This window comes from Chanodichthys erythropterus, chromosome 10, assembly GCF_024489055.1.
Source record: "Chanodichthys erythropterus isolate Z2021 chromosome 10, ASM2448905v1, whole genome shotgun sequence".
In the NCBI taxonomy this organism is placed as follows: domain Eukaryota; kingdom Metazoa; phylum Chordata; class Actinopteri; order Cypriniformes; family Xenocyprididae; genus Chanodichthys; species Chanodichthys erythropterus.
In genome coordinates, this window is record NC_090230.1 from 55,092,482 (window position 1) to 55,118,966 (window position 26,485).

At 37.2% G+C, this 26,485-nt stretch overlaps 1 protein-coding gene across 1 annotated transcript in view; it reads right to left on the bottom strand.

Moving 5' to 3' along the window:
• Positions 1-26,485, bottom strand: part of adamts6 (ADAM metallopeptidase with thrombospondin type 1 motif, 6) — a 96,705-nt gene that overhangs the window by 13,419 nt on the left and 56,801 nt on the right. Inside the window, exons 14-22 of the mRNA XM_067395681.1 lie at positions 23,424-23,526; positions 21,118-21,251; positions 15,509-15,632; positions 12,456-12,536; positions 9,909-10,072; positions 7,593-7,731; positions 5,214-5,343; positions 1,486-1,690; positions 1,210-1,386 (exon numbers count right to left, since the gene is read on the bottom strand). Coding sequence (XP_067251782.1) covers positions 1,210-1,386; positions 1,486-1,690; positions 5,214-5,343; positions 7,593-7,731; positions 9,909-10,072; positions 12,456-12,536; positions 15,509-15,632; positions 21,118-21,251; positions 23,424-23,526 — 1,257 coding nt within the window. The remainder of the gene's footprint in view (positions 1-1,209; positions 1,387-1,485; positions 1,691-5,213; positions 5,344-7,592; positions 7,732-9,908; positions 10,073-12,455; positions 12,537-15,508; positions 15,633-21,117; positions 21,252-23,423; positions 23,527-26,485) is intronic.

The window sequence follows — 26,485 nt, forward strand, 5'->3', positions numbered from 1 at the left end:
TCCACTCAACAGAAAACATGATTTTTGTAATGTCCTGTATTAATGGACAGTACATGAACAAAATTTGTATGTTATATTTTATATTATATATTTAACACGTTCAAAAACTACATCTGAGCAAAAATTTGCAAACAAATGTTTCATTAATGTGCAGTATTTTACAGCAAACACTTCATAAACTATCCAAAATGACATCTTGCCTAAACGTTTATATTACTTTTTATAACATATTACATATCATATTTACGTTACATTACAGAGAATATAGGTCATCCTATAGTTAAGTACATTGTTTATAACAAAGAAACTTTATATTTCAACATATTTCAGTTGAGTTCACTCATCTCTGTTGGTATAGCAATTTGGGAAAAGCCAAACTTGTCAATATGTACATATTTATGTAAAAAAGAATATCATGTTTACTAATGTAAATAAGAATAAATAGCTCACCTGTTAAGTACGTTGGATCAAGTCGCTCTTCAAAACGAAACTCTTCTTCGGAGGTAAATTTTTCCAGAATTATTTCTCACCACGTTGCAAAAGTAAATGAAACTGATGAAACTTAATGCATTTTATCGAGTTGATATGGACATTGACTCTATTTGCATGGATCGCCTTAGATCATTACCGTATGAATAGCAGGCACTGTCCATAGTCGTATTCACATTAGTGGATAATGAACTTGAGAACGAATGACATCTCTCTCTCCTTTTTATAAAGATTACATAAAAAGAGAATATTTGTTTTTATTTTGAATTAGACAATTTCTAGAAATTTTTAGACAATTGAAGTACACACTTAAATGTTTCTATAGATATATTGTCATGTCTGTGTGACAAGTATTCGCTGAGTTTTGTTTCATTTTTGTGACATGCTCCAGAAATAAGTTCACAGAGTCCGAGACGGCATTCAAAATTATTTTACAAAAGCACTATGTTTTGTTTTGATTGCAAGTGGACACATAAAAGTTTCAAATGATGTATTGCTTTTATCTGTATGACCGAAGTCGATTTCCATGCTACGTGAAAAAAAAAAATCTACCAAAACATGCCAGTGTATTCGTCGACCCCAGAGGGTTAAACAAGGATGCAATAAATTGATCATAAGTGGCAGTAAAGACATTTACAATGTTACAAAAGATTTCTATTGCAAATAAATGCTGTTCTGTTTAACTTTCTATTCAAAGAATCCTGAAGAAAATCATCTTACCTGTCCCCATTCTCCCGGGATCCAGCGTGGCGGTGGACAACGACCAAGGCTGCAGCGAATACGGACTGGAGGTTTGTTGTGGTCCGAACAGAGGGCTGGTGGGAAGGTTTTGGTCAGGTCACTACTTTTACATAGAACGATGCGATGCTTGAAGCCAGGGCCACACTTTGGAGTACACTATAGACAAAAACACAACACAATATGAAAACAATTTTGCAAGAATATTATCAAGAAATCTAGAGGAAATACAAATACATGAAGAGCACATCAAGTCACCTCAGACCAATCCAGCGTCACCCACTGGGGTGGGCAGGACTGATTGTTGCAGGACTCTTGTTCAATTGGTCGGTGGGTCAGACAGTGGCTGTCCTGCAAGGTCTCCTCCTCGGTGGGTCCAATTTTACGTATACACAAAACTGTACGTGTTCGGATGCCTCCATCACAGGTTTTCCCACATTCTGACCAGTCACCAATAAACCACCTGAAACAGTAGTATACTGAGTACAAAATGAACTTTTTGACACAAAAAATGGGACTTCTCCATCCATAAATATTTATGCATGCTACACTTCAAAATTTGAGTCTGTAAGATTTTAGGCTTCTTTTTTTAAAGAAATTAAAGGGTTAGTTCACCCAAAAATGAAAGTTCTGTCATTAATTACTCACCCTTGTGTTGTTCCACATCCGTAAGACCTTCGTTCATCTTCGGTTCATCACAAATGAAGAAATGTTTAATGAAATCTGAGAACTTTCTGTCCCTCCACAGTGATTCAATGCAACTATTACTTTCAAGGTCCAGAAAGGTAGGAAAGACATCATTAAAGTACTCCATGTAACTTCAGTGGTTTAACCTCAATTTTATGAAGCAACGTGAGTCTTTTGTTTGAGCAAAAAACATAATTTACCACTTTACTTAAGGAAATATTGATCTGCAACGCTCATGCTCGAGTGTTCACGAGAGCATAATGACGTATGCGTTTTGTGTTCATGAGAGAGATGACTGCTGCGTTAACATGCTTTGAATAATATTATTTTGTAAATAAAGTGGTAAATTGTTTTTTTCTTTTCTTTTTTTTTGCACAAAGCACTTGTGTCGCTTCATAAAATTGAGGTTAAATCACTGGAGTCAGATGAAGTATTAAAGTACTACATGTGACTCTAGTGGTTTCACCTCAATTTGTCAATTTGTTGGTAGTTGCGTTGGATGGAGGGACAAAAACCTCTCGGATTTCATTAAAAATATCTTCATTTGTGTTGCGAAGATGAACAAAGGTCTTATGGATGTGGAACAACACAAGGGTGAGTAATTAATTTTCACTTTTGGCTGAACTAACCTTTTAATACTTTTATTCAGCAAGAATGCAAAAAAATTGATCAGAAGTGAAAGTAAAGAAATTTACAATGTTACAAAAGATTTCTATTTCAAATAAATGCTGTTCTTTTTAACTTTGTTCATCAAAAATCTTGAAAAATCACTTTTCGCAAAAATAAAAATAAGAAATGTTTCTTAAGGGCAAATCAGCATGTCAGATGGATATCTGAAGGATCATGTGACACTGAAGACTGGAGTAATGATGCTGAAAATTCAGCTTCATTCATATGCAAATAGAAAACATTTATTTTATACTGTAAAAATATTTCATAACATTACTGTTTTTACTGTATTCTTACCAACCCCAAACTTATTTTTTTTTTTTTTCACAATAAAATAAACAGATATTCCTTTGCAATGACTGTTTTGTCACTCACAGCTCCATTTACAATCTCTCAGTGAAATGCAACCTTGAAAAAATCCATCAAGATCTTGATTTTGATTTTTATATATTAGATTCAGGGGCTTAATGCAAATAATGTCTTGCCACATAGCGGCCTAAAATTACCAGGAAGAGAAACATCTGGCATAAATGGCCTGAAACGCCATTTTATTTACTCGCCAAAACCATATTTGTACTCTCAATTGGTTTTTGGACCCTGCAAATACACTTTATTACAGTTCAACGCCTGTGAACTCCACACAATGGCAACAACAATTCCAAATTTGCATTCAATTTGTCTTAGTTTTTGGCAAAATTAGTCCTACACTTTAGCTGGGCTGTGGAATACAGACATTTTATATAACCGTCTCTTTTTATCATTTGTTACGGTTGAATTAAGTTTTTTGCGGTTTGTTTGCATTCTCTTGGCGATGCTCTGATAAAGCCACGGACGATGTGTCTTATGAAACATTACAAGTAAAATAAAATTAAAGCTGAAAATAAATTATTAATTAAATAAAATCTGTCATTATCTGCAAGATCATTAGAGAGAAATGACCTCCCCAAAAACAACAGGGTGTTCTCAAATGACCATTACGACCCTTTCTGGGCCGGAGACTGCATTCCTCTGACATCAGGTGGAGATGGAAATAGATATTAGATGATGTTATTAGCGATGCCCATCTTTGGGTTCAGGTTCACTAAACCCTCCACTGGCAAGATGCAGGACCGCGGAGGCCAAAACCATTTAATTCCTCCTTCCAATTTAAAATTTGCACACACAAGTGATCTTTGCTCAGCTGCTCGCCCCATTGAAAATGAGCACTAAGTACGTCTGGCCGCCACACACACGCATACTCCACACACGTTTATGGATACTGTCCCTTGAGGGTTCATAAACTCTGCAAGCCAATACAATTAAACGCAGGTGATCACTCATACTTTTTTTGGATGCCTTTAGGATTTTGGCACCAAAGTCCAAATGAAAATAGGCAACATATGAAGAAATAAATCATGTTGCTTAGTTTTTAAGCTGTCTTCAAAGAAGTTCTTTATGGCTGGGGTGCTATGAAGACAAATTAAACATTACGGGTTGTGGCCCTTTGCGCCTATTGCTGGGCAGCTATGTACTATTTTGATAAGGCTCTTCAAAACAGAATAAAATTTCTGTATTTTTCTATAAGCTCACAAAGAGAGCAAAACCTAGAGTACAAGCTGCATGTTAGGGAAATTATATATTTATATACAAGGAAAATGGTTTTAAAAAACTAGATTTTGCTTACACTTTATTTTGATGGTCCAATTTAGACATTCTACTAACTATAAGTAACTTTGCAACAACATGTAGACTGTTAGGTTAGGGTTAGGTGTTAGGGTTCAAGACATGATGTAATGCGCAAACATCTCATTGTCATTGCCATGATGCAATAAGTAATGATATATTATCTGCATTGTAAAGTACAATTGTAAAATACATTTGTAAGTATATATAATGATACAGTGATATTCACTGTACTGAATTTTGTTGATACTGTTATAATAAAAAAAAATTGGCAGAATGATTTTTAATACTTCATCGCAGTATTGAGAATTACATTTTTGGGGGCCTTAGTAATTTAGAGTAATTTAGAAGAAAATTGTGCAAATTGTCATAAAAAAATAAAATAAAAAAAAATTATAAAAAAACTTTTAATCAGTATATTTGTTTTGTTTTCCAGCTGGATATGATTTAATGATTATAAATAGACTATACTTAAATTATGCAATGTATAATTATTAGGGCTGTCAAGCAATTAAAATTTTTAATCTAATTAATTACACGATGTGATTTATGAATTTACACAAGGTTTTTCTTATGCATATTCACATTGAAAACTTGATTTTCACCACTTTAAGTAAATGGCTCTCTTTATGAATGAGCCATTGAATTATTGGTTTACCCGAATGATTTGTTCAAACAGCTGATTCACTGAGGAATTAAGTAAATGGCTCTGTTTATGAATGGGCCACTGAATTCACCCAACTGATTCACTCAAAACGTGGATTCGTTCAGAAATTTAACACTGCTGTGTGTTGCTCGGAGATGCACAACAGTTCTGCTCTGGCTGTTATAGGTGATATTTGTTGGCAAAACTGAGCAAAAACAGACAATATTATATGTAAAATATATCACAATATTAACTTCTTTTTTTAACTTTTTTGTTGTTGTTTTTTCCCCCAATCAGTACATCTCAAAGTTTCTATACTCACTCTGGAGGACAAGGCTCGGTGTTACAAGGTCGCTGGTTCCCTGGCGGTTTGCTGTCCAGGTCACAGTAGCTGTTTTGGACCACGGAATTGTCATCCAGTCTTTTACACACCACCTCCTGCTTCTGCGAGCCTGCAAAAAGACAATAAAACATCACTTCATTCATATGCCTCACGCTTTCAGCTGCAAGATCGTTTTTGACACTTCAGCAGCTCGTGCGCAAAGCGCTGTGTGGTCGGCATCGGTCCCTGAGGTTAAACTAGCTCTGTGTCTCTTCTCTAGGGGTCCACTTGCTGACAGAGCACTCTGTGTAGATAGAGGCACAGAGGTGATATTAATTTTCCCTCCATATTATATCTAGGTGTGTAAATGCCTCGGTTGAAGTGAGTGTCTTAGTGAATGACTTTTACAGAGAAGCCAATCTTTTCTTTGGCTCTTGGTTGTGAAAAGTGAGCATTACCACAGTAATAGCAGAGTAGTGCACTATGCTGTATGTTTAGTGCTAGAGGCCATTGGGCTCTTTGGGGCCCATAAGGAAAGACATTAGCCTCCAGTTAAGCTGGTTTATGCCAAGCTTGGCTAGCGTGCAAGGCCACCTTGTGAGGTGGATCTAATAGCTGCCAGTACGGCATTCTTGACTGGGTAACCGAAATAACTAAATACTTTGGTGGGAGCTCAATGACCCCTTTCGAGAAAAGAGATTTTACTAATACCGATTTGACTCTCTGAAACCAAACTAGGGGGTAAATGTAAAATCTCATGGCATCAGTTCATGATTTAAGACGGTTATCAGTGTTGTTGCACATAACGATCAAAACAATAAGACAGCAATATTGAAATTTAATGGGAGTTTGTAAAAAAGCAGCAATCAAGTCCAAGCATCTGAATCACAAATCATTTCTAAAAGAATATTGCTGAATTTTATGGCAGTTCACTTGGTGTTCAAAGGCTCCCTGTGTGGCTTGCCAACAGAACAGCCGGGAGTTGTATTAATAACACAAAATTTCACAAATGACATAAGTGTTGCCCTGGGGTATTTCCATATAAACTGAAATGTGTTCAAATGAATTGAGCAACAAATGAGGTGGAGTTTGCAAAGCTCTGTGAAAACCCTCCGTGGACTAGCCTGCAATGCTTGCATTTTTTTGTGAAATATAACAAGTGCTTTGAATGTTTTCAATGGCCATAACTGAAAAAAGGAGAGAGGAAAACTATTTATTGTTGTAAGAAAGCCATTTATTTCAGAAGAGCCTGAACAGTCTGGTCATATTTGAGGTGAGGGCTCACATTTACATGTGGTTATGACATTCAGATGTTGAAATAAGAGGCAGCCTTCCTGCTCACTGCACAACTTGTACGTTGGCGGCACAAATTGGTGAACCATAGTCATATGTCAGATAAAAATAAATATTTTGTATACAAAAATACAATCATTCTGTAGGATGTTTTTGTAATATAGAAAAGATGACTCTGAAAACACCAGCATGCATTTCCAAACCAATGCTGTTCAAAATAAAAATGTAGCAAAGAAAAATAGAGCTTTTATGCTTCAAAAATGACACAAAAGTACTATAAATGTAAAGGCCCTGTTTACACCTGGTATTAAGAAGCATTTGTCACAATTTGGACGACTAAATACAGGTGTAAACGCGTCTAAAACGTTTTGAGATTGTCAACTTTCGACCGATTTCAGAGGCAGTCGAGAACGCATTTGATTGGTTTTGTGGTGTAAACGTTCATGTGTCGAATGTGTTCGAACAGCCACAAAAGACCGCTATACTCTCCACCTACTGACCTAACATGTAAACATTATGGGAAGTGTGCTAGCCCGATGTGATTTAAACTTTAAAGCGAAAGACCCAAATTTCGCTTTCACATGTAAATTGCGTCAGCTTATTTCGTCCATTAGATCCAATACATTTACCTGCCCACCAGGTATAAACCTTAAAATGTGTCTCCCTCATCTACTTGTGATCTGATCAACCAAAATGCATATTTATACAAGGTATAAACAGGGCCATAAATACCAAATTTTAAGTACCAAAATAATTACAGTACTTAAGTACTTTGCTACTTCTCTCATGCATACTTCAAACTCATTTCTGAAGCTTGAAATTTCAGTTCTTGTTCACTGTAACTGATTAGAAATATATGACATATACATTATTCAAAATATATTCCTTTGTGTAACCTGGTAAAATGATGACAGAATTTCATTTTTGGGGGAACTATTCCTTTAAACTACTTCTGAAGCCTGGTGGGGACAATATCAAGAACATATTTTTGGCAGTCCATCCAATTATTTTTCACATTTTCTCATTATTGATCAGTAGGTAACAATAGGCTTCCTAAATAAGGATGTGAGGAATTGATTGGTTTACCTCCTGCACATGTTGCTGAGCACTCAGACCAGGGCAGATGGTGCCAGGAAAAGCCCACTTCATTGTCCCCACTTCCTGTACGCTGGATGGGCACATTGAACTTGTAGTGGATGCCCAGGTTTTGTTCCTGTAGTAGCACCTGTAACATGTAAAATGGACAAGGGGTTACTTTTCTGTTGCTAATACACAGGCTTAACAAAGAGGCCAGGGTCAACCTGGTTAGTTTTTTCCCCAACATTTCTGCAAATAGCACATTGACTGACTCAGTTATTTAGATTATAGTAGATGGGATGTTAGAGACTGGGATGTTAGAGTATTTTATGGCAGGACTGTGCACATTCTTGTGGTGGCATCAGCCAATCAACGTTGTCGCAATATAATTTCCCTGCCTGCCTGACTCAAACAAGAAAAATTCACTGGAAAAATTCACCTGGATGCAGGTTGCATTCTTCCAAGGCTGGATATGCCAACCGATCAACTGTCATTGAGATGAATGGGAATTTCTCCAGGTATTATAGACCTCCATGGTCTTAATCACGGATTTTGGCAGAGTAAGTTGGTCTTGGATTAGTGACAAAAAGACAAATGTTGCGGTCTTTAAAATGTATGGAATAGAGCAATCAAATCATTAGGAAGAGGAGATATTTTGGATGAGCCCAACCTCAGTTCAGCTTGAACGAGCACATATTTAGCATATCACATCAGCTTTATTCCTGAATTACTTAGTCAGAGAGCTATAATTGTGTGTGTGTGTGTGTGTGTTATAAATTGGAAAGTGAAATTAACCAGTGTGGGCCACAATGGAATGGCTTGTGGTGCATTGGCCACTTGTATGTTTTCCAGCGGTGCTGCAACCAGGCCTGGTATTTCCAGCACTTTTGTCCAGTCGAAAGCGATTGTGGTTGCCGAGAAGGGGCTTTTCAGAATGAACACACACACGCGTGCTAAAACATGTGCACATGAGCACTCGCATTTGGCCAGACAGGGGTTTTTAGTGCAAACATATATAACGGTTAAGTCTGAAACCGCTAGCTAGAGTTCATGTGAGGTTTGTACACAGATGTGGACTTTATTTAGAAGGAGCCAAACAATTTCAAACTGTGCATTCAAAACACAAGCCTGCTCTACAGTATCACTACTGTGACTTTACTACATGAGCTTTTATAGTCTGAAAATAACTCAAAGGAAAGGTCTAAATTGTTGTAAAATAGCCTATTCTAGTTTATTTAACTTTATCATTCTTATGTTAAACAAAAATGACACAGCTGTGACACCGTTTTAAATGGTTTAGCTAGTTAATTAAAATTGCATTAATGTTTTACATAAACAACAACAAAAAATAAAAATAGTAATTTTACATTGTAGCTGAAATGTAAATTGTGTCCAATTATGTAAAACCAATCTAATAAAATTGTACTTTTAAATGATGATATAAATTAAAAAAAAAAAAAAAAAAAAATATATATATATATATATATATATATATATATATATATATATATATATATATATATATATATATATATAGTGTGTGTGTGTGTGTGTGTGCTATGTTTACTGAGACATTTTAAACTAATTAAACAAACAAATGTTGTCACACCAAATATTATTGAATGTTTTTGTTTTATTTAAAATTTTAGTAAAATAGCTCATTAAACATTGTCACAAATAAGACTGCATTACGTACTTTTAAATTGTTACATATTTGTAAAACAATAACCGTAAAACTACATTTTATTAAATCTTTACTAAAAATTAGATTAACAAATTAAACATTATCACAAAAGTAATTGCGGTATATACTTCCAAACAACTTTGTAGCTATTAACTGATTAAACAAACATTGGCTCACAAATAAATACATTTTTTACTTTCAGACTACTTTGTGTTATAATAAATAATAGCTGATTAAACAAACTTTGGCACACTAATAATTGTCATGCACAACTTTACGTGTTTTAAAACACTAGCCATACAATGTTTTACAGAACATAAAATTTGTCAAAACTATGTCATGTATTTTTAAAACAATAATCATGACATAAAATGCATTTTTACATTAAACTTTATTTTTAAATAACTTTTTATGTCACTTTTACTAAGGAAAGTGGAGAGATATCAGGAAACTACAGGTCAAACAGAGGGGAAAGGGACATGACACAAGCTAGATTCAAAAAACACAAGTGCTTTAGCGTGTCTCTTGAGCATCTGAACGACCTGCCAGGCCAAATCTCTGGCATATACTTCTAAAACACTAGAACTACTGACACTACTGTGTTCTTCATTGTAAATATATAAGGATCTAAATCTACTCACCATAACCACCAAATTTTCAGTGGTGGCCCCTAGAGCTTCTAGCGATTCGGGTTCATCAGTCGGCCTCTTGTAATGGAAGGCTGTTCCTGCAATGTCAAATTTGCGGGGCCAGTCAATGGTCCAGGCTCCGTTGATGTAATAGTCATCTCCCTCCGATTTCAAAGCTGTGACAAGTGAGAGCACCAGTTAATAACCCGACACGAGTGAGATGCTGCCAAGCTGAGAGGGTGATGTCATCGCTGTCATTCGTCAACATGACGAGCATCATCTTACAAAGTAGCTCAGGCTTCCTGATGTCATGGGCAATTTTCACTCGCGCTTTCAGACGCAGTGCAGCTTGTAGATCTAACTTACCAAGTTCAGGTAAAAGTCTGCTTTCCTCACAAATGTCATAACTGCTCAGTTGTCAAAACAAAGATCTCTTCTTAAAGCATAATTGTAGAAAAACGTCTTGATTGAGATGGAGCCAAATTGTAGAAAAACAATTCTGGTGTTTTTTTTACTCGCTCCATTTCAAAAGGACTTTGGCACCATTTATTTTCCCTAAAGGTATACCAAGTATTTTTTTTTTTTTTTTTTTTTTGAAGATTTAAACAAAGAAATGAACAGTACTTTTTAATACTTCTTTAAATGAATAACACTCACATTGAAGATGAAGACATGGGGCAAGTCACTCCATCATGGTGTACAACATTTTTGCCAAATATTTTCTTGGGAAAAATATTTGGTTAAAATAGCCAAAAACAGCCCATTATAAATTGTGAATTACTTGAAACAAAACTGAAAATTATTCCCCATGGAAGAATAAAGGAAAAATTTTAGTGACTTGCTCCAAAAAGCATTCTAAAAAAGTACATATGATTTGTACAAAAGCCATGATAGATTTTTGTGAAAACACACAAAATCTAAGTAATTATTAACTAAAAATTAAAGAATTCACATTTTTAAACTTTAAACTGGTGTTTCAAGATGTGTTGTGACAGGTTACGTACTGTATGTCAATCAATGATGCAAAATACTGATTGGTTCTTGTAGGTCTCATAACTGAAAGTGAAATGGCAAGTTTTAATATGAATGCATTTGCATTCATTATATAGGAAAGAGCTGCGTACAAATTCTTCAAAACATCTCCTTTTGTGTTACATGAAAGAAAAAACATCACATATGGGTTTAGAATGACACAAGGGCGAGTAAATGATGACCGAATTTTATGCCCTTAAGCCGTCAGTTATATGATACATTGGACAAAACCAACCAGAGAGATAAGAAGACAAGTTGTTTCAAGTACAATTGAAATTAAATGACTGATGTTAAACATCAATTAACCAATTCTGTAGCATGCTTTCATTATTAGACAAATATTTGGAGAGGGTCTCAAGGCATTTTTAAAAGATATTCATTTTAAACTGGGCCATGTGTTTATATTCCACAAATATGGCATACAAAAAAAAAAGGGTTTTGTTATTTCCTTAATGTGTTGCTAATGTCAGCCACTCTGTGCCAGAACATCAGAAAACTATCTTCCTTTCAAATGGCGAGAAAACCTCTATGTCAACATGATAGACAACAAAACCCAACAAGCTGTCATACACACAAGCTATATTTATGTTCGCACTCAAAACAACTTAATTGGACCCGCTTTTTTGATTGTTTTAATTAGTTACATGGCTGGGAACCATGATGGTTTTACTCAGCTTGCGGTTGGGAAAAGACAAAAGGCCCATCTTAAGACAATGAACATGAGAGCGAGGATGGCTGTCAGACTGATCCAGATTTACACGCACAATAAAGGCCTAACACAAACAACTTCACCACTTTTGTACCCAGTAGAGCTGCACGATTCAGGATAAATTGAGAATTATTATTTTTTTCTTTCAAATAGAGATTGTGATTCTCCCACGATTCTGAACAGACAACTAAACAAAATAACACGTAATTTACTAGAGGTTCAGACAAAATGTTAATTGCTGCAGTCTATTTAAAAATGTTTAATTTGAATGAATTATTTTGACAAAATCGGTTTGAATGAATGATTCACTGACTAAATACTTTACTTGTTTCATTACAGGATGGATCACTGTTCTTGAATGAATGATTCAATGATAGTACATTTTTTAACAGTCACTTTTTGCCACCTACAGGCATAATGGCGTAATTAATACAATCTTTTTTTTTTTAAGTCAAATTACTTTCAAAAGGTGATTTGCTCTATTTTAAACGCTAGTGTAGAAATCATTGTTTATATCTGAACTGTAAACTTTTATTACAGTAGTTCTGTCATAATAAGAATTAATGTAGTACAGAAATAACGATACTGTGTGGTTGAAAAGACTGTTTGTGAATCTGTTTTATTACCTAAACTTAACTGCTTTCTCTGGGTCAGTGAGTGGCAGCACCAACACAGATTTGAATGTGTGTGTCACTTTGTCATGGCCGAATTGTTTTCATTTAGGAAGAAGATAGTGTGGGCATTTGAATTGAGATCAAGGATGGTACCCCGGATGCTTTCATAAACAAAGTTTCAAAAAGATAAATACAAACACTCACCAATGTAGTTCTTTGACACGGCCACTTCCCTGATTTCAATATGAACCGATCCTTTTGGTATCTGGACGACCTCCATGTAACCTGCAAAATATAAATCTTCATTAAAAAAATAAAATAAAATAAAGCAAAACCTGAATTTTACTTAGAATGGCACTATTTTGCATACATGTAGATCTTGTTTTAGCAGCATTTTTTGGCATCAGTTGCAGCAAACCACAATGACATTATATTTAGGTCATGTTGGTGTCTGCCCAACATCTGTCTGTATATTTATTTTTAGCAATGGTTATTAAATTAGCAGGTTGTGCTTCAATTAGCATTAGTATACTGTAAAACTCTCTCTGGATTTTTGTCTTTGAATGTACTACAGCGTCTTTGGCCATAGTATCACATATCAAGAAATGTTTCGAAAATTGTGTAATTTTGCAGATTTGCTAACAAAACAAATGTTTAAAAAAAAAATGTTGTTGAAAAGTCACACTTTTTCCCCCAGTGTTTTTACTTTCAAGAACTTCTTCATTTTGTCCTTGTCCTTAAACCTGTATGGCTATTTTTTTGTTTATCTAGTATTTCATGTAAACCACACAGACCTGGAGCATGCAGTTGTATTTGAATAGAATCCCAGCATGCTGAAAGAAAACCTAACTAACTTAGCAACAGCGAATTCATTACAAGAGAAGAATCTACACCGTACACTTCACTCCCCCTTAAAAGTTTTAGATGATTTACCAGCTATACCTTAAAAGGAGAAAACAGCCCCTTACTACAGAGAATACATTTGGATGCGGCCCGACAATGCGTGCAATATTAGAAGTTTTATTGATTCTCTCACTGGATGATGCAATTAATACTCATATATTGTGTTACCGCTTCTATTTTGACAACTTGTTTCTTGACCCAAAAACAAAAGCTTTATCATGGATGTCTGATGAAAAAAAACCCCACTGCATTTCCATGAAAAATGTCGAGCTTGGCCAAAGCACCCCGCTGGCCCCTTGACAGGAGCCACTGCCAAAAAGACAATGCGTTCCTCCACTCGCTTGTGCTGTGCTTTCTTCAAGTGGGATTTCTCTAGTGGAAAGCGATTAAAAACTTGTCGCGTTTGGCAGGCGTGCGGCGCGCTCTCTGGAATGGGATTCTGAGGGAAAAGATTGGTCTGCGTCGTGCTCCTCTTGTTCCATACATCTCAGCAGTGGCCTGTGGATTTCGCCACACTGTATTTTATGTTTTTTAAAGGATTTAGAAACTTCAAATATCCAAAGCAACATGGATCTTGACGGCAGGGTCAATTCCCCTAAAACAGAGGTTTAAGTCCACTTTAAAGCCCAGCTACAAAGTCAAAATAAATGCGATCTAATAAAAGATCGGTAACACTTTACAGTAAGGGTTATTAGTTAACTACATTAGTTAACATGAACTAATAATGAACTGCACTTATTAATCTTTGTTAGTGTTAATTTCAAAATTTACTAATATATTATTACAATTTTGTTAATATTAGTTAATGCACTGTGAACTAACATGAACAAGCAATGAACAACTGTATTTCCATTAACTAACGTTAACGAGCATTAGTAAATACAGTACCAAATGTATTGTTCATGGTTAGTTCATGTTAGTTAATACATTGTCTAATGTTTAACTAATGAACCTTATTGTAAAGTGTTACCAAAAGCTTAAAGGTGCCATCGAACGTTTTTTTACAAGATGTAATATAAGTCTAAGGTGTCCCCTGAATGTGTCTGTGAAGTTGCAGCTCACAATGCCCCATCGATTTTTTTAATTAATTTTTTTAACTGCTCATTTTGAGGCATCATTAAATATGGGCAGATTCAGGCTGCTGCCCCTTTGATTGCTCGCACTCTCCGCCCCCTCTCGAGCTCTCGACTCTATCATTGCATAAACAAAGTTCACACAGCTAATATAACCCTCAAAATGGAACTTTACAAAGTGTTCGTCATGCAGCATGTCTAATCGCGTAAGTACAGTGTTTATTTGGATGTTTACATTTGATTCTGAATGAGTTTGATAGTGCTCCATGGCTAACGGCTAATGTTGGAGAGATTTATGAAGAATGAAGTTGTGTTTATGAATTATACAGACTGCAAGTGTTTAAAAATGAAAATAGCGACGGCTCTTGTCTCTGTGAATACAGTAATAAACAATGGTAACTTTAACCACATTTAACAGTACATTAGCAACATGCTAACGAAACATTTAGAAAAACAATTTACAAATATCACTAAAAATATCATGATATCAATGATCATGTCAGTTATTATTGCTCCATCTACCATTTTACGCTGTTGTCTTTGCTTGCTTACCTAATCTGATGATTCAGCTGTGCACAGATCCAGACGTTAATACTGGCTGCCCTTGTGTAATGCCTTTAACATGAGCTGGCATATGCAAATATTGGGGGCGTACATATTAATGATCCCGACTGTTACGTAACAGTCAGTGTTATGTTGAGATTCGCCTGTTCTTCGGAGGTCTTTTAAACAAATGAGATTTATATAAGAAGGAGGAAACAATGGAGTTTGAGACTCACTGTATGTCATTTACATGTACTAAACACTTGTTATTCAACTATGCCGAGTTAAATTCAATTTTCAATTCGATGGCACCTTTAAATATCTTCTCTATTTACTTGCCCCTCATGTGACCCTTAATACCTATTGCCATGCCAAAAAACTATTTTTTTTTCATTTAAATTTGTCAGTCAGTGCCAGAATTTTTTTGATCAATTTAACAAAACTTTCATGACCCCCTGAATATTATGTTGTAGGAATATTTCAGACAGGACCACTTTGGCAAGTTACTTTGAGTTTATTGATCACAAGTTATCTTTGGCTATACGCTGGTCGCTGCGCTATGCCTAAGTGGCCTGACTGAACTAACGCTGTGGTTGATTTGTGTTACACCAACCAAATACTTACCAATTTGAAAGACCTAGTAGGTCATTTCCAACATATTCTCATGACAATGCATGCCAATTTATTGTAAGATGCTGAATGTGTTATTTGTGCGTGTATAATCAGTGACCTCCTGACCTCCTCTGGGCAGCGAATCGTTGAACAGTCCTTCGGTGACCTCACACGTACTTCCGTCCCCGCCGCACACACGGCATCTGTCCTCCTTGGCATCTGAGCCCAGGATGTTATCACAGCCAACATGCTAGAAAGACACACAGGCAGGGTGTTTCAGTGCAAGAGAACACGGTCGAAGCACTCTCAGACCGTGACTGTCTGATTCGAATAATAACATGTCATTCGCACAGCTGTATTGAGTCAGAATATGACATGAAAAGATGAATGGTTCTGGTTTAACTTCGGGACCATGATTTTACACTGGACATCAATACAGAACCGAAATTATTTACAGCATTGTACAAAATTAAATAAAAATGTCTTTTAAATCAAACATTGAAATTTGTTGATATGACAGGTTGATTATGAAGATTGACAATTTTGTAAGTGCATAAACAATAGCAGAAGCATGAGTTACAGTATTTATAGTTCTAGTGTTTTGTTTCTAAATATCTAAATGTCAATTGAATTTTGTTGGTTTTCTGCTCTCAGCAGCCAATAATTCACCACACAAAGCACACTGTGATCAGCACAAACCATGTTTATCCATTTGTTTCAAATTTTCTTTCATCTTGCATTTTGTTCATGAGGGCATGTCACGCAACCTGTCCATGTTGGCATTTGTCTAACTTGACTGGCTTCTACAAAATTACAGGTGAACTTGTGCCAAAATACCATAGAGTCTGACTGGACACACAAACTTAGAGATATGAAATACAGTACATTGGTACCATATCGGTCATCATTTACCTTCATCTAATGCTCACTTAAAGTGAATATTTGAAAACACTATTTTAATAATTAATGTTTAAATCTTTATCAAATCTCAAAATTAATAATAATTTTTCAAATTGCACATTATAATGCTGTGATGCCTAAATACACTTGTAACATTTAAAATTCATTCATTTTGAGTATGTTTTACAAATAAATACTATTTCAGTCTTCCTACTTTAAAATTTCATGTTTAATTCAATGTGTTACTTGCCATGTCTTTATTATTTGTGAAATACTAGCAATTTCTGAGTGAAAATTGTTTCAAAGTAAATCCTAAACCATATATTATCATATACATTTCTTTCAGTGAATGCACAATTATATGGTTAGTTGCATTTTACTATTTGAATTTAACAAGTTTTTCCCTGCTCAGAATGAACATGTGACCAATTTTTAGGTTGCAACCCACCAGTTGCAAATCACTGGACTAGACATAAGATTGATTGCTGTTTTATTTTGTTTTGGATATTCCCAGTAAAACCCTTGTGTTTTCCTTTACTTGCATTATTATTATCGTCCAAAAGTCAAATGAGAGGTTGTTGGGCGCAGCACAGATTGATTCCTTAGAGTTTAAAAGAACATTGTGTGCATTTCAGCGCTCCAGATCAGATCAAAGAGGAAACCTTGGGGATCAATTAAAATAGTATCTTAAACCACATAAATCAAGGATGCAGACAACAATGTGTGAGACTAACAAATACCAAACTGCAGACAAAATCTTTTCTACACAGAGAACAAAATCCATTTTAACCCTAAAATAAACAAAGCGCCACACTATTACGTCGATTTGGTTTGTTAAACAAATGATATTGTAAGCAAATTAAATATAATTCTCGAGCGGTTTACCCGCTTTTATAACCAACTTGGGAAAAAACAATTAGATTCAAAACTGTACTGTCCTGATAAGAAGGTCAGCCCTTTCAAAAGCAGCCTTTATTTAGGTTTCATTGTTCTGTGTTAGTGATTGGCTACATTCTGTAGACTGTCAGTCTGAGACCGTTAGTGTTTGATAAACAAAGATAATGCAACATTTTAGGTCACAAGAAAATCAATGAAATATACTAAAAACAAGCCACTCTGCACATTTTTCAAGATTGAGGCCATATCCGAATTCATATACTACCCATACTATTTATTATGCAAGATTAGGATAAGTCCAAATCATAGATTTGAATACTAATACATTTTTGCAGTATATAATATATACGTCGATGAGCCTAATCTGCCTAATATGCATGGCCCTCTGCGTGCTACCAAAAACAAGCAATAGAACATTGCTTAAAGCAGCTGTCTGTAAGTTTTGTCTCTTTGTCGCCATCTCTGCTTGAAACCTGCAATTGCAGTTATATGCAGAATTATTATCATTACGTGCATTGTGCATCGGCACGGCTCCTCAGTGAATCTAATGTTAGCTGTCAGTCACCACATCGGTGTGGATACTGTACTTTGGAAACACAGATTCTACATCTTGGAAGTATGACCAAAATAAGAATTTGAACAAAAACGTCTTCTGAACAATTAAGTAACATGTCTGCCATGTTTGATCTTACCAACTGAGGAAAAAAGTATTAGGCCTACAATAAATCGCACTGCCAATGATGATTAGCTCGGATCATGCCAAATTGTGCAAATTCTTATTACTGTTATACTTTGTTTTCAAATCGTTAATGTTAAAAACATCAACATTGCGTTACAGACGTGACGTAATGACGCAAAGACGAGCGGCTGCACGCTCAGATTTCACATGGAAACCCACCAGTACCGCTCTTATTATAAAACATTATTGCAAGCTTACCGTTGTGAATCGAGCTAAGGTAGATAGTTTTGAACACTGGCTGGTTATGTACACGCTCAAATATTGATTTTGGATAATTTTTAACAAAAAAAGGACTGCAGCTTTAGGTACATGTAAAATAACGCAATCATCAAACATTAAACAGCATATAAATTAAAGCTGCTGAAATGAAATGTCGAACTCATGAAGAGGTATCGGTTTGTGCAAGCTTTGGGGGTGTCCAAACTCAGTCCTGGAGTGCCACTGTCTAGCAGAGTTTAGCTCCAACATGCCTCAACACACCTGCCTGGAAGTTTCTAGTATGCCTAGTAAGACCTTGATTAGCTGGTTCAGGTGTGTTTACTTGGGGTTGGAGCTGAACTTTGCTAGACAGTGGCTTTCCAGGAGCAGGATTGGAAACCCCTGATCTATGTTCTGATCAGTGTTCTGAATCTGATCTGGACTTAGTATCTGAAAAAACTGGATTTCCTCAACTTTTTGTCCAAAATTTTGATTTTTAAGAAATTCAAGTGTTAATAAAACTTGCTTGAATCTAGAATTTCTTTCTTTTTTTTTTTTTAAAGCAGATGCTCTGTTCTTTCTTTTGATATGTTGTATGCTCAGATATTCGTACAATAAAATATTCTGGGGGCCATGAACGTTTTGTGAAAATTATTAAAAATGCTGGCGCTGACTAGCAACTTTTTGCCAGTGGGAAAGAGTCAAGACAGTTGTTTTGTATTACAGGTTTTCTGAAATTATATGTTTAAATATGCAAATGAAATAGCATAGTCTAATTAAATATGAATGAATTTACATACAATTTCAGAACAGAAAGCAGAACATTGGATAAAGTCAGGTTGAAAATTATTGTTTCATTTTGTTGACATATTATAGTTAAAGTTTTTTACAAAGGGGATTTTGAATTTCTCTTTTTATCACTCCATAAATCAGAAAATACTGTCAACAGCCTAACCATATTTTTAGAAATAAAATGTTATATAAATTAAGCAAATGATATATGAACACATATCTCTGTAAAAACCTTCAAAATATAGATAGGAAAAAAAAACAATAATGTTTGGTGTATGTAAGTGCTACTGAAATGGAGATTTCTGCATGAGAAAAAAATCATTTTGAAAAGACGTCTTCAGATGCAAAAACAAAGTGTAAATAAAAATTAACAGTTACATATATATATATTGGATGTTTTTTGTCCACTATTCTAAAAGAAAAGCATTTTTAAAATCTCAAAACTGAAAGAACAATGGTTTTGACTGTAGTGTCTTGCCTTAAATATAAATATTTAGTGTGTACTGCTTATATGCAGTATGTTAGTACTCCATTCTGAACATAACCATAGGGTGTTGAAAATAGTATGCCAAAGGCCTGGACGATATAGGGTGCTTCTCAAATGAATGAAGGCTGCATATCTTGGCTGCCACGTCATCAAATATCGCTGAAGGACATCTCAATCTGAAGGATCTTTGAAAGGCAGCCTTCATTTCACGTCCTTCGTTCAGCTGAATGGGATGCATCCTTCGCAATCTTCAATCACCCACAATCTTTTGTACATATTCCAATTCATGAAAATAAACTGATGGAAAACGAGTCCGTATTGAGCTTGTCTGAATTTTTTATGAAATGTAAGAAAAACATGTTTTCGGACATGAAGGCATAGATGTTATCTTTTTGTTTTGGTGTAAATTACTCACTTAACACTAAACTGCCAATAAAGTAAGCCACCGGGAGACTGCAGATGGCTCTGATTCATTGTAACAGAAAGCCAGATAATATAAAGATTTGTAATAAAGTATTTTTCCAAAGTTAAGTTTTATTAGTATTTTCGTGCCATGACGGTGGGGGGCGGGAACATTTGTGACGTATCCATGCGCACTTACTAGACCATCTCATTCTAGTGTTTAATGCTGAGGAGGACTTGAGCCTACAAGCCTCTGAAGGACTGAACTAGGAATGACACAGCCTCTGTAAGACGCAGCCTTCTGTTTGAGAAGCACCCAGCACCAAAAGTATTCATTCTTACATACTTTACCTACAATCCCTTGCACTACAGAAAGGAAGAGGATATAGAAAAAGAGATGTTTGTAACCATTTTTTTTTTCAGTTGCTAAAAAAAAAAAAAAAAAAAAAAAAGGAATAAAAGGCTAAACCTACCATTAATTTCATAGGCCTCCCACGGACCACTGGCTGAGCAACTGATGCATAAGGCACACTGAAGTTGTCTAATTGGTTGAATCCTACAGGTTTTCATCATGTTTACAATTTTGAAGTCGTCATGAACAAATTCAAAAATTTGACAATGAGTGCCTATTGTGATCAACATAACGCTGGATTTTTAAAAGATATTTTCAGCATTTATGCTGTAATTATGACTCCTCCTGTGTAATTAAGTTCCTCGCACAGACTTTTTAAAAAGACATCTAAGACTTTGGCTTGAGGCACTTAGTGGAAACGAAAAGAGATATTTTAACTTGTTTTCTGATGGGATATGAGAAGAGTATTATTTTCCAAGCCTGAAATTCTCCGAACAAAGTCTACAGTATGTGTCACATGTTTCCAACTAACTTTTTAAGTGCTTTGCAAAAAGGTATTTTTGAAGACTTATGCACCATTGTTGCAGTAAATTTGCAAAACGTTCTTTGAATGAATTATTTATTTGTCGCACACTGGTCTGTTATTGTAGGTACATCGACTTTACATTTTTACACCCCTAAATATGGCGCTGAGCAAAATGAAATGTGATTGGTTACTTTACATGTTAGTCAGACAGCTTCTTGTCAGTCTTTGGCCAGTGAAAGCTGCTATAGAGTCCAGACGTTCTGCCATCATGACACGGGTGTGTAAGGTATTAAGATGCAATTTACATCTCAAAACTGCTACTATCTCACTCATGCTTTAGGTGAGTAGAAGTATTCACTATAAAATGATATGGTACTTCCCATACACTTATAAAAAACATTTTCTTCAGCAACTGTGAGTGAGATTTGGGCTGTAGACTCACCTTGCACTCTCCATTGATGCATATGTCCAGCGAGTCGGCCTGGCAGCGCGTGCCGTCGATGACAGCGGGGGAACGTTCAGTGTAGAAGTTGTAGCCCTCAGCCAGACAGTTCAAAGCACATGGTTTCACTCCACCTGAGAACACACCAAGTTTATCGTCAAACAGCTGATGTCACTCTCTCGAACACCAATGGGACTTTTTATCAGGTTATTGATGGTTCCCAAGGTCCTTGAGAACTCCTTTACACCCCAGAAGTGTCTAAGAGGTGGCCACGATTTATGTCATATGATAAGCTGAAAATCTATACGGAATAACAGAGTCTCTCGCCTTACCAGTGCATTGATAAGTAATTCGCAGACTGCTTTTCTTGCAACTGTCTCGAGCCAGAGCTCTCAGACGGGGCCCATGGTTTTCTTTTATGCCTTTGTTGATATTAACAATCCAGTCAAAGCACTCGAGCACAAGAGAGGCATTACTCATAGTGGAATCTGAACGTTCTGCCTGACATCATTACTGCACCGACACGGGGAGAGATTAACACAGCTGCCAACAAAAATCATGGAGACATCGACAAAGGTTATCACAGACTTTACAAGTGAAGTTCACCTCCAAAATGAGTTTTAAGAGCCAAACAATTGGTAATGATAATGCTTATTACAGGGCAGTGAGATAAGGAGATGATTGAGTCGACTATGAACTTCCTGTCAGAATATTTTGGAAATGCCTCTTGATCTCTCACAGTTTTTCTTTGTTTATTGGGTTCAAGCCATTTTGTTGTAAACAAGAAATACACCCTTCCCTTGGGGTTGTCGGCTGCACTTATTCAAAGCAGTCAGAAAATGTGTCAGAGAAAGACCCAATGAAACAATTAAAGCTGCAAGCAGGAATGAAAGGGCCCTTACACCCAGGACCAGCGCCACCCAGTGGCCTTAGGAAAACAGTGAATAGTGGGTGACATGCATGTAATCAAGTAAATACAGGAAATATGGCAATGTCATTTCGACGTGCCACACTTCCTGCTGCCAACAGGTGGTCTTTTGACTATTACTGAATACTGCCATGTAGATGTCTTTAGGCCAGGACTATTATCAAACGTGAAGTTTGGAGCAGATTAAACATTGTATGCCTGAGTTACAACTTCCTTTTTCGTGGCGTTAATCGCATACTTTAGCACTTAGCCAAGGGTGCATGATTTAACATGTTTCTAGCATGATTGGTACTTCGTGGCATGTTTAAATGTGTTTCTGGGAGTGAATTACAGTGTAAAGCATGCCATTTCCTGTTGCCAGCAGGTGGCACTATGACTAACTGAATATTGGCATGTAAATGTTTTTAGGCCAGGACTTTTATCACACTTGTGAAGTTTGGGGCAGATTGGGAACTGTATACCTGAGTTACAACAACTTCCTGCTTCATGGCGAAACATCAGACTTTGTCAGTCCGCCACAGACACGACTTTCAACGAAAACTCAAGATCTTCGCAATTTAACATGGCTAAGGACTTAAGATTAGACTGACAACATAATGGTGTTTATCTAGTTTAATATCTATGAGGAGTTCATCACAGTGTAAAACATGTAATTTCGTGTTGCCCACAGGTGGCGCTATGACTGCAACTGAATATTGCCATGTAGATGTCTTCAGGCCAGGAGTTTGGGGCAAGTTTGGGGCAGATCGGACATTGTATGTACGAGTTACAACAACTTCCTGTTTCATGGCGAAACATTGAATTTTGTCAGGCCGCGACAGACACACCCTTCAACGAAAGTTCCCCCCAAAAATTTGTCATTATTTACTCACCATCATGTCTTTTCAAATCTGTATGACTTTTTTCTGTGGAACACAAAATATCTGCCCATACAATGAAAGTCAATGGGATCCAAAACAACAATTGACTTTAATTGTATGGATAAAAAAACAAAACACTGAGACATTTACTATCTTCTTTATTGTTTCACAGAAGAAAGTCATAGGGGTTGGGAATGACATGATGACAGAATTATCATTTTTGGGTGAACTATGCCATTAAATTGACAGGCCTAATTGTCACTCTTTAATTTGCAGATTTGACCTCTCTGAGACACACACACACACACACGCACACACACAGTGATACATGGTGTTCTATCTGGAATCTAAAGAATTTTCAGACCATCAAAGAGACTTTCACAGTGTTGGTGTTAGCAGGGTACACAAAGCAAGCCAGTATGTATACTGTCACTGGAGCCCAGACGTTGGGAAGGCTGTGGGAGAGAGCGGCTCCCTCTGTAGCCCGTCGTTCTGTGTGTTGCGGGCTGGGAACCTACCTCCAGTGTACGGCTTCCAGTTGTAGTACTTCCCACGGAAAGGCATGTTGTCAAAATCGGCACACTGCTTCTCCCTAAAGTCACGTGATCCTGCTGGACAAGCCTGCAAATGAATGAACCGTTGAGGCCTTGTAAAAGCATTCAGATGGTACTCTCATTTAATCTCATGTATATTATATTATCTTATAAAATATTTATAATACTTTAATTGTATTCAATTGTAAATCATACAACAATATTAAATAGTGTCAGAGATTACCAGCAGTCACTGCTGATGAAAAGTCCCATAGCATGGTGCTACCACCACTATAAAGTACCTCACCATATGTATGATGATTTTTTGAGAGTTATCTGGGCACTAGAGCCAGACATATTAGCTTTAATTTTGGCTAAAAAGCTCTGCTGGTCTCATTGGTCTCATGGCTGCACAGAGTTCATTTTGAGTGATGGCTATTTATGTCCCACACAGGCCCATGTGCAGAGCTCTTGATATTGGTGACCGGTGCACCTTTACTCCATTCTAAACTCAACTCCTTTAAACTTCTCATTGTTTTCTGAGTGACTTCTCTCACAGGTCTCTTAATTCTGAGTTTTAATGTTTGCACTTATAACACAACCAACTGTGCTCACTGAGGCATCCAAACACTTATCAATTGAATCCTTGTTCTAATTCATGCATTTTTTTTACAAGTTTATACAGATTTGACCTGAATCTGTTGGTAAATGTTGTCCCCTATCTGTCAGTCACTTCGACGTGGTGTTGAATGCTGACACTAGCGGTCGCAATTTGGGACAATAAAACACCTCAGATACTTCATAAAAGGCCAATGAGAATTGGCAATTGGAATTTTCATGCATCACTCCCCCAGACATACGGGTATAAAAGAAGCTGGTGTGCATCCACTCAATCAGACTTGTTCTTCGGAGCTGAGCAGTGTGTATGCGTTTGCTCTGCCATTTCACCTCTGCAAGGAAGCTTATTCGGTTATTTGGCTGGATATATGGCACATCACAGTGGTCTCTCCCATGCTGACATAACTAAGTTCAAAGAGTTCCCTGTGCACTTCAGCAAAAAAGATCAACTTCACACTGAAAGAGCAAAACACAGACAAAGAGCATCTTTTTAAAGATGCCTTTCCGCCTGTGCAATTCTAATTGTGGTCGATACCTGTCAGTCTTGGACAATCTTGGATGGCTCATATTCTCACTGTGAGAACATGACCATGGCAACATTGCAGTCGAGACACAGGGACCTGGTGCTCAAACACCACAGCCCATTGGGACTTTAGGTCAACTGGAAAAGAGCAAGTTCCTGCCAGTCCAGAGCTTCTCTTTTTTCAAGATGGAGTTGGACTCAAGTCTCTATGACAGAGTGTCTCATGAACGAGAGTGCCCAGTCAGTGCTGAATTGCCTGAAGTTATTCAGGGGGAAGCCAGCGGTTCCACTAAAAGAATTTCAGAGGCTCCGGGGGCATATGGCATCCTCGGCGGTCGTGACGCAGCTGGGGTTGATTCATAAGTGACTGCTTCAGCACTGGCTTCAGACTCAAGTCCCGAGATGGGCATGGTGCCGCGGCATGCATCACACCGGCTATCACACCGGTCTGCTGCTGTACTTTCAGCTCTTATGGGCAGAGGTTGCCCTAGAAAATCTGTCCAGGCACGTTGTGGTCACAAAAGATGTATCCAAGATGGGCTGTCACAGCAATTGATGCTGCAAGGAAAGTGTAGAGACTCCACCCCGAGGCAGTCCAACTGATCTGGAGTTCATTCAGTGAAGCACAGGTAGATCTTTTCGCTGGGAATCCTCCCTTTGCCCTCTGTTGTATTCTTGACCTAGGCCCCCCTCGGCACAGATGCACTGGCATACAGCTGGCCCCATAGTCTGCGCAAATATGCTTGTCCCCCAGCATGCTTGTACAGATGTTGTGCAAGGTCAGAGGGGACAAAGAACAGGCCCACTAGGACTTGGTTCTTGGAGCTCATGCTCCTGTCGACAGCCCCTCCCTGGCAAATCCCCCCATGGAAGGGGATGGGGCACAATTTGGCAGACCTCTGGAACCTCCACGTCTGGCCTCTGGATGGGATGCGGAAGACTTGAGTGGGCTATCACTAACAGTGATAGACACAATGACTCAGTCTAGAGCCCCCTCTATGACGCAAGCCTGTGCTTTGAAGTGGAGTCTATTCGCTACATTCCCATCAGCTGTAGATTTTTCCAAAAAAAAAAAAAAAAAAAGAGAAGAGAAGAGAAGAACAGAAAAGGTCAAAGAAGACCAGCTGAAGCGACCTATTCTCATTGTAAGTACTATCCTTCGGTCCCTGAGTGGCTTGGTAGGTTATGATGTTGCAAGTGCACTTGTTATTCGGGACACACAGCGGTTTTGCTGGTATATGCATCGCCAGCACCTCATAAGTCCTCAGTTCAGCAGTTGTGGTGTTTTCTATAGGGAACCCTAGTGTAGAGGTCTGTGCAGGACTGTTGTTTTCGTCTCGCTCCCACAAGGTTCTGTTCCGCACCTATCCACATCCGCCTCTCACTCTGTGTTCACCTGCTATCTGCTTATAATGATTTTCTTTCTGACCCGATAAGTTAAATTTAGATAATTTCCAGAATCTAACATTTAAAGTTTCCCTAAGGAAAGAGAAAAAACTGATGGCTTACTAGCTATACTGCAAAATGAATTTTTTTTTAAACATCCACACAAGTAAAGAATGTCGCTGACTGATGATGGTTTCAGTAGGCTACCGAACATTTATCCTCCAAAATCCGACCACAAAGGCTGAATGTTCTCTCTGAAGGTGCACTCGTGGCTGGGAAGCAAAGAGCATATCTTTCCAGGTTGCTCAGGGCAGGGAACTGGGAACTGTGTGAATGCCACCACTGCAGAAAGTTTTGTTCACTTCAAGTTCAAGCGCGGATGCACTGTTGTCAAAGGATCTTGGGAGCAGCCGGGTTATTGTCAGACCGCCCACTCCCACCCAAAGTTCACCATAATTACCAACCGCTACCAATTGCAAGAAATCTTACTGGGTCCCGCGGCAATGCAGACCTCTGCCCA